Consider the following 13,683-nt stretch of genomic DNA (forward strand, 5'->3'; position numbering starts at 1 on the left):
TGTTTTTCAGAGGTATAAAGGTGTGATAGAGCCTCTGCTTTCCATTATACATGCATCCCTTATTCACTGGTGTGATCAATTAACTAGTTATTTACTTACTTGCAGTTCTACCATGACGTTCTGTGCACGGATTGGTAGTGTTCCAAGGCAAGCAGAATCAGAGACCATAAAGGGGGGGGGGAACGAGTGGAATAAGGCAAAATATTATGATTATATCAGAAACAATGGGTTTATTGTGCCAGTTACAGATCTTCGAACACCTTCTTGCCCACATATACACAGTCCAAATGCTTCTCATTTCTTTCTCTTGCCGTCCCCCAGAGACGTCTTCCCACAGGGCCTTCCTGATGAATATGCCTTTGTCACCACTTTCAAGTTCCGCAAGGCTTCCAGGCGAGAAGACTGGTATATCTGGCAAATTATTGACAAATACGGCATACCTCAGGTAGGAGGTGTAACTCTTTCCGGTTTGTGGAACATGTTTTCTCCATTCACCTCCTGCTGCCCTTTCCATTTTGTTGTTGTTGTTGCTGCTGCTGTTGCTGCTGCTATATTATTACTATTATTACTACTACTAATAATAGCAATACACTGTAATACAGTGGTACCTCGGGTTAAGTACTTAATTGGTTCCGGGGTGCCATTCGCACCCCAAAAAGTACTTAATCCGAGTGGCAATAGCGCGTGTGTGCAAAGTGCCAATAGATCATTTCTGCGCATGCGCGAACCACACAGATCGCTTCTGCGCATGTGCGCGCGGCGGAACCCGGAAGTAAACGCTTCAGGGTCTGTGGAGTACTTAAACTGAAAGTACTCAAACTGAAGCATACTTAACCCGAGGTATGACTGTATTTGAAACAAGTGTGACCTGCCAGGATGGCATATCATGGCTGGCTCTTCCATGAGGCAGTGTGGGCAGGTGCTGGGGGTGGGGGAAACCAATGTTTTTGGCATTCCACCTGTGTCCCCTAAGCTAGCCTGCTCTGCACCTCCTTAGCTGTCTCAGATATAGTGGATGGTACTCTCCCATCGCCAGCGTCAAAGCAAGATTCAGCTCCAGTCTAGCTGACTTCTGTACATGGAACCGGGGAGGGGGCAAAATGTCTTGGACCAGCCCTGGATTTTACCATGTTTCAAAATAAGGCATGGCCATTCAACAAGATGGAGCAACCTGTGCCAGATAGCACAGGATAGATAAAAGCAGGAATTGGTGCAAGACTTGACCAAAAGTGGTGGTGGCATTAGGACTCTGTTTCAGGTAGCAAAAAATGATTGGGGTCAGAATGTCACAATTTCCTAAAGCCAGCTATATTTCTGACTCCTTCGCCACCACATATTGTTCAAGCAGGCCTTGCGCTGATTGACATCTGGTGCCCTTTTAAATGTGTTGTGTGTGGGAGGGGGTATTGTTTTGATGTCGTTCTTACTTGATTATGTATTTTGTGTTTTTTTATTGTAATTTTATTTTATGACCCCCCCCCGAGATCTATGGATGAAAGGGGTATACAAATTTTAATAATAATAATAATAATAATAATCATCATCATCATAATCATAATCATAATCATAATCATAATTGGGCATTGTGGGAGACAGGAGGATGGAGTAGGTACTCAGGGCAGTCTTTACCCAGGGGTGCAAGGGGTGCAGGGCACCTGGGTGCCAAATTCTGGGCGGGGGGCACCAGACGCCCACCGCTGAAGCTACCTAAGTGTATTGTATTGAGCTGCTTGGCGGCAGTGGGGTCAGCGGCACCTTTGGCACAACTGATCTTGCGCTGCCTGCTTGTTAAGGCTGCTGCAGGGAGAGCTCTCTGGAAAGTCTTGCTCACCAAAGCTGGGAGGAGGGGGAGTGACAGGAAAGAGGGAGAGACAGACAGAAAGAGAATGCGCCTATCTAGTGACGGGAGCATGCACAGGCTCTGGAAGAAGAACTCGTATATGCGCGCTCGCAAGGGCCCTCCCAGCTCCTCTAGAAATAAGGTTGCTCCCACAATGGAAGGCTGCCCAAGATGGCTGTCCTATGCATGTGCACAATGCCCGCCTGTCTCATCTTTCAGACACCTCCCTACGACCGTAAGTGCATGCACAGAGTCTTTACACCGACTCCCAATGTGTTCTTTGTCTTCTTTAGAAAAGTTGGTTTTAAACAAAGCACACACAAAAAGAACTCCTTTTGGAGCCACGCAGGTGTGAGCACTATTTATCAAGGAGCGTCTCCACCTCCATCATTCTGCCTGGACACTGAGGTCCAGCGCCGAGGGCCTTCTGGCGGTTCCCTCATTGCGAGGCAACCAGGCAGAGGGCCTTCTCGGTAGTGGCGCCCGCCCTGTGGAACGCCCTCCCATCAGATGTCAAAGAGAAAAACAGCTACCAGATTTTTAGAAGACACCTGAAGGCAGCACTGTTTAGAGAGGCTTTTAATCTTTAATCGATTATTTTATTCTTCTGTTGGAAGCCGCCCAGAGTGGCTGGGGAAACTCAGCCAGATGGGTGGGGTATAAATAATTTATTATCATCATCATCATCATCATCAAATGAAAATAGTGACATAAGGCATAATAAATTTGGGGGCTAAACTAAATTTGAGGGTGCTGGGTGTATCTTTGCACCCCAGCGGCACATATGCTAAAGACGGCCCAGTGGTACTTTTGATGTGATCAAAAGCCTAGCTCTTTTTATGTTCTTACAATCACCCACATCTGCCAGCCTGGCATCTCTCCTCCAAACAGTCTTGCGTTTTTACGATAAATTTGTGTACCACCCCTAAAGGTTTCTATCAGACTGGATGGCGAAAACAAAGCCTTGGAGTACAACGCCATTGGACTCACCAAGGACGCTGTGAGAGTGGTCTTTCGACATGGCCGCGTCAGCGACCTCTTTGATCGCAACTGGCATAAGATAGCACTGAGCATCCAGTCCGACCGTGTCTCCTTGTACATCGACTGCAAGCTGGTGCAGACGCTGCCTATTGAAGACAGGGAAAATATTGACATCCAGGGGAAGACCGTGATTGGCAAGCGCCTCTACGACAGCGTGCCCATTGATGTAGGTACCAAGTATGCAGATTTTCAAGTTAGGAAAAGACATTGAGAGGGAACCAAAAAAATCTGCCTGCTGCGCCATTCTACCGTGATGTTGTGATGGCAAAATCTGTTTCTTCTTTGACACCGCTGATTTCTATAGACGTCAGTCCATTAAATATATTTTAAGGGATCTGCCATTTGGGCTGCTTCCCCGCCCACATTAAATTGATCATTCAGTTGCATGTAAGCAGAGATACATTTTGCAGAAAACCAATGATTGCTCTTTTTAAAGTTGTTGCTTTTAACTGTCAGATACCTTGCCATTTGGTAAACAAGCCAATTGCTCTTTAAAAGGAAAGGCTGTCCTTTTAACAAAATCTTTTCTGCCTGAGAATGTGAAATTTCATATTTAGAAATATGATATTCCAGAAAAAGTCGACGCACCAAAACCATAGTGGTTAAAACAGGCATCCCCAAACTTTGGCCCTCCAGATGTTTTGGACTACAATCCCCATCATCCCTGACCACTGGTCCTGTTAGCTAGGGATCATGGGAGTTGTAGGCCAAAACATCTGGAGGGCCGCAGTTTGGGGATGCCTGGGTTAAAATAATAATAGTCAAGTGGAAGCTTATCAGTCTGTTGAAGTTTATTTGGTCTATTATTTATTTATTTTGGTACGGATTTCAAAGGAGTCCAGTCACAGATGGCAGGAATGGTCATTTTGAGATTCTGAACACTGGATGATGAAAATGCCAGTCCTGTTATTTTCTCCAAATTATTTTTGTGCAATATGCATGCCCACACCCACTGCAGTGCCAACATCCTTTACACTGATTCCAATCATCCACATACCTTCTACAGTCTCCCTACATGCGTTGGACTTCCCAGCATATCTGGGCAGCATAGACACTTGCAGTTCTGTTCCCATGTTCTTTGTGGGGATGTTGTATGTGTCCTGTATGAAGTTCTTCTCTGTTGCACATCACCCAGGTGATTGTGTGCCACAAACACAAACCAAAAGGGAGCAAAGGCTGCTAGTCTGCTTCCTCGAGTGCTGACTTTCATGATTTCCTTTTTCCGTAGTTTGACCTTCAGCGGATGGTTATTTACTGTGATTCACGTCATGCTGAACTGGAAACTTGCTGTGACATTCCCTCTGGGCCTGTAAGTTTAGACCCATTACATGTGTCTGTCTGTCTGTCTGAAGAAGAAGTGTGCATGCACATGAAAGCTCATACCAATGACAAACTTAGTTGGTCTCTTAGGTGCTACTGGAAGGAATTCTCTCTCTCTCTCTCTCTCTCTCTCTCTCTCTCTCTCTCTCTCTCTCTCTCTGCGTGTGTGTGTGTGTGTGTGTAAAAGAGTGTGCACATTCATTGAAATCTGCTATCCAAAATGGAGCTATATTCTGGAACCACACATTGAGAACAATAATGAGGAGTAGTTTTTATAGCAGGCATAGGCAAACTCAGCCCTCCAGATGTTTTGGAACTACAACTCCCACCATCCCTAGCTAACAGGACCAGTGGTCAGAGATGATGGGAGTTGTAGTCCAAAAACATCTGGAGGGCCGAGTTTGCCTATGCCTGTGTTATAGTCTTGTGAAAAAAGGGAGATAGCAAATAGGTAGGATAATACATTGGGGTTATGTCATTCAGTATGCTTCATTGTGGTCAATGGGTTTTCAGAAGAATCATAGAATCATAGAGTTGGAAGAGACCACAAGGGCCATCCAGTCCAACCCCCTGCCAAGACTGCTGACAATTCTTCATTTTTTGATTTGCAGGTAAAAGACTAAGTTCTGCAGGTTGAACCTTTTCTGCAGATTGTGTGAACCTTTTTTTTTTTTTTAAAAAAAAACTACCACTCACCTGTTGGGTGCCATTGATTCCTCTGACTTTCTCTGCTTTGGTACCATTTCTTCCGTTCTTTATCCGTGTGTATGTATTGGTCATATGGGCGATCCCAGCCAATAAAAGAGCATGTCATAAACATGAGGATGCCCGATTATTCATCATCGGCCAGATTTAGCTAATGGTGATGTCATTGGGAAAAGTGAAAACCATTTAAATGGAAGGACAAAATAATTGATAAGTGAACATCTCTGTAATGAGTGCTGCAAGAGGGGACAGCAAAGGGGAAGTGTTTATTTGGGGGGGGGGTGGAGATCAAGAAAATGTGGGCAGGTTTCAGCTCAGCTGCAGTTAAACTGCAAACAATTTAACAAGAAACATGTTCCTGATATGTGCTATTCCTGACCTGTTCTGGCTACAGTGCCAAGTGACGGTAGTTACAGATGCTCCTCCCCTTGAAATAGCAACCACTGTTGGAAGCGAACAGGTGGGCCATATCAAGACAGTCAACTGCTCCTGTCCACCTGGAGAAAGGGTAAGTATTTGAATCAGAAGTGTTTTTTGATTTTCAAGTAAGACTTTCATTGTAGTACAGAGAGCCAGTGTGGTGTAGTGGTTAAGAGCGGTAGACTCGTAATCTGGGGAACTGGGTTTGTATCTCCGCTCCTCCACATGCAGCTGCTGGGTGACCTTGGGCTAGTCACACTTCTCTGAAGTCTCTCAGCCCCACCCACCTCACAGAGTGTTTGTTGTGGGGGAGGAAGGGAAAGGAGAATGTTAGCCGCTTTGAGACTCCTTCGGGTAGTGATAAAGCGGGATATCAAATCCAATTCTCTTCTTCTTCTACCTCGGTTTAAGTACACAATTGGTTCCGGCAGTCTGTACTTAACCTGAAGCATACTTAATCTGAAGCGAACTTTCCCATTGAAAGTAATGGAAAGTGGATTAATCCTTTCCAGACGGGTCCGCAGAGTACTTAAACTGAAAGTACTCAAACCGAAGTGTACTTAAACCGAGGTATGACTGTAATAGATATAAATATAATGTTATGACTTTATCATTAATCAATGCTATTAACTGTGCATGAGATTCTATGCATGTGGATTCCTCTACCAAAGGCCACCTTCTCATATGTTGGAGACAGTTTTTAGATATAGGTTGTATATTCACGTTGCGTTTTGTGAGGTCTATGCCTTATGACTACTGCCCTACATATTATCTCCTGGGAGGAAGTTGGGCATAACAAGGACAGCAAATTTTCTGAGAATTCAAACAGAAAGAAAGAAAGAAAGAAAGAAAGAAAGAAAGAAAGAAAGAAAGAAAGAAAGAGAAAGAATTAGTAGGAAGTAATAGTCTTCATTGTGCAAATTCATCCTAGTTATCCTATATTAATTTATTCTCATGGTACTCATGCTAGCTAGGCAAGTGATCGTATCAGGGGATCTTAGAATGAGGGCTAGTATATTATCTAAGATAATCAAGGGGTAGTCAACCTTTTTATACCTAACGCCCACTAATGAATCTTTCTTGATGGTAAAATTTCCTTACCGCCCACCAGTGCTCGATGGAAGGAGAATTCAGCTTGTGTCATAGAATCCCCTACTGCCCACCTAGAATCCTGAAACGCCCATAGTGGGTGGTAGGGACCAGATTGACAACCCCTAATCTAAGGCAATGTATTTATGTATTGCATGGTTGCTAACATGAACAATTAAGGCTATCTTAATGTGATGGAAGCAATGAGAAATTATGTTGATAAATAATATTTCTCTCTCATTTCAGGGTGAAAGAGGTCTACCTGGGTTTGAAGGTCTCAGAGGCCAGAAGGTTAGTTTTGCCTGAGGGACCAACAAGACTTTTATTTTTATTTAAACTTGATCAATTCAAGTTAAGTAGCTTCTGAATCCAAAACAGAATATGGGCTCTAATTGAGCTGCAATTTTATTGTGGGAAGGAAGCAGATATGTAGCTGCACTGCTGCCATGAGTTCCTGTTTTCACAACAGTTTCCTCTTAGCTCAGCCCTGGAAGCTTTCATGCATGTTGTTCTTGGCATCCATTGTCTTGAGAGACAATGGAGTGCACCTCTGGTGGTGAGATCAAACAGCTGCAATCCTGGGCAGTGTGGATGGAAGTCCTGGGCTGCCCAGACAACAAGAGCCTGCTCTCTCTTGGCCTCACTAATGTAATCCAAAGGAAAGCAGAGCAATATGTTTGGCACCAGCTTGGCTGTAGGAATTGCCGGACCATCCAAACCTCTTAGGGACTCCACTCCAGATTTGTATAGGGTTTACTTTTCGCCTTTTCTTCTCCTGAAGATATACTGCAATGCAGTGGAGGTTTACGATCAAAGTTTTCCTTCTCCTGGATGGGCTACCTTCCCAGGTTGTCAAGCCCCATCTGCCCTCCACTTCCTTCAATAGCATGTGCAGAAACAGCTTTCTTGGCCTTGGGACTAAGTATCGGTGCCATCCGCTCAATCCGCCAGAGCCTGTCTTTGCATGCAGTGGAAGTCCCTAACTCACCAAGAGCTTGAGATCCATTGGCTACCCTCACCTTGTTTAGCCGGCCAGTCGAAGAGGGAGCTGACTACATGGTGCGGACAAATGGTGGATGACATACCCCAGAAGGAGCATGGTGTGTTCCCCCACCAGAGGTACTACCTCCTCCTCTAACACCCTATACATCTCACTGGATGTCACAGGATGATAGAGAGAAAATGAAGGCTTGCTTTTCTTATAGCATGAAATGCTTCTCCAGCTTAATAGTTAAGCATCCTCTTTTTGCTGGTTGGCAAAAGAAGAGGAAGAATGCACTTTGGAAGCAAGGTTATCCATTGGTTTAAAACGGTATAGAGCTGCAGCTTTGTATCCATTGTATCCATTGTCCCCATTTCCATTTAAAGCAGCCATAGGACTGGGCCTTGCATTTCTCTGGCTCTATAAATAGAAGCTTCCCATTTTAATCAGTGACAGTTTAACCGATGAGAGTCCCTTTGCACAATGACATGAGAAATTACAGTAAGAGCCAAACCAGGGGCTGGCAGCAATAGAACAGGGTGTGTTTTAAATGGCTGCCATTTCCCCAAGTGTATGGACCCAAAGATGGTCTCTGGAAATGCTAATGCATCAGTTTAATGTAAGTGAAATTGAATTCTTTATCGGGGCACCTGGGAGGGAAGTGAGCCTTTTAGAAGCTGATTATATTTAGGATGCCCCATCTCTCCTCTAAAATGGTCTAAGAGATGAATACTGATTCCTGCTTAGCACAGAGAGTGGATTATCCGCCTACATCTCTATTTAGCGGCATTGAGTGGTTCCTCTTGACACTGATGTAAAAAGCCTTCTTTTAAAAATTGAAAAAGAAGACCTTCTGACATTACTTTTTCTTATCTATGAGAAGCCTGAAAAAATAATAATAGAGAGACTTGCTATGGGTGATCGGCTTTTTTGCAACCAGTTTTGCAGGTTGTAAATGGAACAGGAAGCAAAGAAATGCACTTTATTTTCCTGTTGCATCACATGCTTTCTTTGTTACATTGTTAAAGGGCCCACTTTGGAGTCAATAATTTTATGCATGCATGCCCACACTTTTGAGTATTGCACACAGCATGTTGAGGAACTGTAGCTCAGTGGTAGAGCACATGTTTTTCGCACATAAAATCCAGGTTCTCTTCCTGACATCTGCAGTTCCAAAGATTGGATAGTAGATCTGTGAAATACCACCATTTGAGACTCTAGAACACTGCTGCCAGTCAGAGTAGACAGGACGGGATTGATATACAGACTGATGCTGCTCTAAGGCAGCTTCTGTCTGACATCATAAGAACATAAGAAGATGGAAAAAAAAGCCCAGCCAGAGGAGGCCAAAGGCCCATCTAGTCCAGCATTACTGTTCTCATAGTGGGGAGGATGAATGTATAAATGATATACTGAGAAAAATAATGACAGCAAATTGCAGACTGGAAAAGGATGGCAGGGAATACTGACCATATTCACCTGTCCGATTTCCATTCCTGTTTGAAGATGGAGACACAAGCTGACCCAATTTCTGTGACTTTCCCCCATTCTGATGAAATTCTCAGATATCCCTACTAGTTGGTCTAATAAAAGGCAAGGGTGGGATGGGGATCATTGCATCTTGTACTCTTGAGCTAACACTTATTCTTTTCTTTTTCATTTTTTTTTGTCAAGGGAGAAATTGGACCAATTGGACTTCCTGGCCCAAAGGGAGAAAGAGGAGAACCAGTAAGAATATTTATCAGGGCTCAGACATTCTGGATTGTTTCCTTCCCTGTTCTAACATTGCCATGTGCTAATAACAAAAGGCATGTAAAGGGATCACAAATAACACCTGGTTGACTTACTTGTAACTAGATTCTGGATCCAGGACTCACAGTTTTATCTGTGAATTATAGATGCAGGACTCTGAAGAGCTAGCCAACAATTAAAAAAAGGAAAGAAAGTACACAAGGTTTGAAAATGACTGCATACACTTGAAATAATTGTTCTGCAGTTCAACCACTGCCTTGCAGCAGTAACTTGCTTTCAAATCCCATCTACTGGATTCTTAATTTATATCTCCAGTGAAAGAAATCCCATGCAGTGACTTCTAACGTCACTCAGCTACAGAGTCCCATCATGTTCCATCAAGGACTGCCTCTTCTGTACCTTCCTTTTCCATTGGGCTACTTGTGTTTGAGATCAACTGACATTATCATTGGTTTTCCCTTAGCTGCTCTCAGAATGTCTTAGAACATCCATTGGTAGTGATAGCTCACTGTGAGAATTCTTGTGCTATAGTTATTGTGTTAACTGTGGATTTATTCTCTCCTTTTAGGGTGGAGGAGGAGCTGGCTGGGCAGAGAAAGGAGAAAAGGTATGGTCATACTCAAAGCTGGGTAAACTCTAAAAATGTTATCTATGCAATTATTATTATTATTATTATTATTATTATTATTATTATTCCCATTCTCCAAGGAGCGTCCATGGTGCTTCTAGTGTCATTTTCTCTCCACAACAATCTTACGAGCACCAGAATTTTGACAGTAATCCCTGAAACAAGAAACATGATTTTATGTTAGATTTCTTCCATGTGTGTATGCAGTTTTACCTAATTCACACATTTTTGCAAGCAATTTCCCCTAACACAATGCATTGTTGTTATTTGTCATTTTCATGAATGTGCATTTGTATGCCCACTTTCCCTTAATATATATACTTTTGTCCTTTTCTCTCTGTGTGTGTGGTTGGAGAACTGTAGCACAAAATTCAGAGAATCATGAAGTTTGTCTGATAGCTGGCATTCAAGCTTGTGTCTTGCTTACTGGGTAACTTCACTCCAAAAGCAAACAAAATGGAATTTCTCCCCCATCCGTAATTGGGTCCCTTCATATTGCAATTAACCAGGATCAAACCCTTAAGGACTTCTTACTGTGGCGCTAGGTGTCAACTGTCTTGTTTTAGAGGAAGCCTGGGTGGCAGTACCAGTTTCTTCGTGTCAGCTGGCAGGTTTGAAAGTCCTGTGCATGGACAGAGTTCCATTCATTCTCACAATAGTTTGTGCACGCAGTATTTCAAAACCTGGGCTATTAATCAGATTACATTAAAAAAACTGACAAAGACTAAGTATGAGGTTTTGTCTGCTACATCTGTACAAAATATCATTGACTGGGCACCAAAAAGGGTGAAGGCAACAATTGATCTGATTTACGAGCATCCAGATGTATCTTTTTAGTCTTTTTGCATCTATTTTTTTCCGATGTTTAACATAAATCTTTATTTGTGATTTCTTTAAAAACCAAAATACAAATACGAATATCAATCACTCTCAAATCATAATAAAAGAAGTATACACAAATTATAAATCAACACATAATGCATTCATTCTCTTCTTACAAGCAAATTTCTTGCTTCTATAAAAAGAAAAAGAAAAAAAGAAAAGAGGAACATACAAACATACAAAAATACAAAAAATATACAAAGAAAAGAAAAAGAAAAAAACACTTCCAGCCATTTACCACACGCTTCCCTCCGTTTATTCACTTTCCCTTGCTCTACCTCTTACTTTTCAACCTTAAATCCTTTTCCGTATTTACCAATTAATCTTCTCCCCTTATACCTTCACTCTAAGCACATCACTATCTTATTCTCTATGTTTCCTTTTTCCAAGTAATCTTGGACGTATTTCCATTCCCCCATTATTTTCTGTCTTGGTACATTCCTAATTATTGCAGTCCTCAAATATTCTAACATTTTTCCCTCCCACTCCTGAACCGTCCTTTTGCATCTCCTGGGACAGCTCTCCAACTCCCAAGGGAACAATTCAGAAGATATGCAGCTGCTGGCCACATCTTGCCAACATCTGTCTGACAGGTTTGGCATCAGCACACATGTGTGCTTGTGCCAAGCACAGCTACTGTTGTTGTTTTTTGCTTAGAAAAAGAACTGAGCGCCTCTTCAAAATGCAAAAAAAGGGTTTTGGATCTGTGGAGCGTTCAGCTGCAGCTGCATCACAAGCTTGTTCTCGCCCTCTCTCTGGCTGAATTGCCACCTGGTGCTATTGACCTGTTCCTTTGTTCTGACATCAGGTGTGGCTGTTTTTATTTATTCATTGCTTTGAAAAAAAAGAGGCTTTCTTCGACATTCTAGAGATACACAAAAGCTCTCAAGAAAAGTTGCTGGTGTTGACGGAACACTCTGTTCTTCCATTGAAATTCCTTTGGAGTTTCTTTGAAGTAGCAGCTAAGGTTGCTGAAAAAATGAACCAGCGCGCCAAAACCGTACCTACCTGATGCAGCAAAAGATGTTTCTTGAGCTTTGGACTTCAGTGATCTGCTCTTTGTTCCCTTCCAAGTACAGAGGACAGATAGCTTCTTCCTCCCAATATCACCTCTTCCCTCACTGTTTGGATTGCTGCGGTTGTCAGCTCTGACAACTGTGGGGAAGAAGATTCTGGATTATAGGACTTCTTCCTGAACCTAGACCCAAAAGGAGTTGCACCATCCATGGTTCTTCTTAGCCTGATGGCAGCATGAGGATGCTCTGAACGTTTCAACCTTTGGAAATAAATCGGAATGCATCCATCAGAATTTGCACCAAAATTAGAAACATAGTTCTTGGCTCATTTTTTTTAAAAAAATAACAAAAGTATCTGAAATGGTGTCTTTGGAGAAAAAAATGGAAAGGTATATTTTAAGAGACAATACATTCAACACTGTGCATTGAAGTATATATTTAAATGAGTTGTTGTTGTTTAGTCGTTTAGTTGTTTCCGACTCTTTGTGACCCCATGGACCAGAGCACGCCAGGCACTCCTGTCTTCCACTGCCTCCCGCAGTTTGGTCAGACTCATGTTGGTAGCTTCGAGAACACTGTCCAGCCATCTTGTCCTCTGTCGTTGCCTTCTCCTTGTGCCCTCCATCTTTCCCAGCATCAGGGTCTTTTCCAGGGAGTCTTCTCTTCTCCTGAGGTGGCCAAAGTATTGGAGCCTCAGCTTCACCTTCCAGTGAGCACTCAGGGCTGATTTCCTTCAGAATGGATAGATTTGATCTTCTTGCAGTCCATAATTCAAAATAAATAAATATATCCATGTATATGTTTACAGAATCATGTGAACATGCAATGAGATAGATTTATGAATATGTAATCACATGCAAAAGTGATGTGGATTAGAAATATGTCAGGAAGATATGGGGAATCACATGGCAGGACAGAGTCTCAAACAAAGTTGTGCTCTCCCAAGCCCACATTCCCAGCATATTCAAACTCCTGTTTCAGTGACAAGTATGCTGGTTAGTCATATCCACAGCACAGAAGATGGCAGGATCCCCAAGGATGTGCTCTATGGGGGGCTGGCTTCAGGCACCAGGCCCATTGGCAGACCAACTCTGTGTTACGAAGATGTCCTCGAATGTGACATATAGGCTGGCAACATCAACCAGATCTGGGGCAGATCTGACTCCCACTAGCCTAGTAGGGGAGCCAGTAGGTAAGCACCCTTACCAGGAGAGATCTGGGCAGGGGCCACGCCCTTGACCTCATCCCTTAGATGCTCCCCGAGGCTCATGCCTGGCCCTGGCCCCTGGCGGGGATCTACGGACGACATGTATAGCCCCAGGATTCCTTTAAAGGAATACCCCTAAAGGCAGCAGCAACCATGAGGGGCAGGCCCAACCAAATCCATACCCCTCAACCATCCAATTTGAACCAATGCCTAACCGCCAACCTTACAAGTTGTGACTTATTGCAGCATAGTAGGCAAAAACCACCTGGCACCAGCCAATCAGCCAAGTGGCAAAATTCCTACCAGGCCCCTGATCCAAAACAGGCAAACCCATGAGAGGTGCAGAAAGGTCAATGCAAAAAAACACCTAAAATTAGAGGAGGGCGGGTGGGAGATTCGTTGCGAGCAGCAAAAGTGGAACTGAAAGCTGCTCTCTAAGCATATATAGGGTAAGGCTGTCAATCAATCACTTGCTACAAGCAAATTTCCCCAGCTAGAGCACACCCACCAATCACACATGTGGCCATCCAAAGTGACCCACCTCTCCCACCCTGGGATGTCTTGTTAACCCTTCCGCAACCCATGCAAACGGGTCAGGGTCACTCCGTTCCCATTCCTAGAGACCTATAACCCAGCTGGGTCTTTAATCAGGCAAAAGCTGTTACTCCCGAAACACATCATTTTGCACAGGAACAGAAAGGAATTCATCTTAAAGACACAGCACATTCCCTAGACTGCTGGGTTTTGGTTCCATCCCAGGATGCATCATGCTCTGAATCAAAGTTTATACATACATAGAAT

The 13,683-nt window shown here is 43.3% G+C and overlaps 1 protein-coding gene across 2 annotated transcripts in view; it reads left to right on the plus strand.

Moving 5' to 3' along the window:
- COL22A1 (collagen type XXII alpha 1 chain) overlaps positions 1 to 13,683 on the plus strand; it is a 185,501-nt gene that overhangs the window by 68,732 nt on the left and 103,086 nt on the right. For both annotated transcript variants that reach the window (XM_060277589.1, XM_060277590.1), the window contains exons 6-12: positions 322 to 445; positions 2,772 to 3,047; positions 4,110 to 4,190; positions 5,301 to 5,414; positions 6,662 to 6,706; positions 9,072 to 9,125; positions 9,718 to 9,756. In XM_060277589.1, coding sequence (XP_060133572.1) covers positions 322 to 445; positions 2,772 to 3,047; positions 4,110 to 4,190; positions 5,301 to 5,414; positions 6,662 to 6,706; positions 9,072 to 9,125; positions 9,718 to 9,756 — 733 coding nt within the window. The remainder of the gene's footprint in view (positions 1 to 321; positions 446 to 2,771; positions 3,048 to 4,109; positions 4,191 to 5,300; positions 5,415 to 6,661; positions 6,707 to 9,071; positions 9,126 to 9,717; positions 9,757 to 13,683) is intronic.

Source organism: Zootoca vivipara, chromosome 8 (genome assembly GCF_963506605.1).
Source record: "Zootoca vivipara chromosome 8, rZooViv1.1, whole genome shotgun sequence".
Classification (NCBI taxonomy): Eukaryota; Metazoa; Chordata; class Lepidosauria; order Squamata; family Lacertidae; genus Zootoca; species Zootoca vivipara.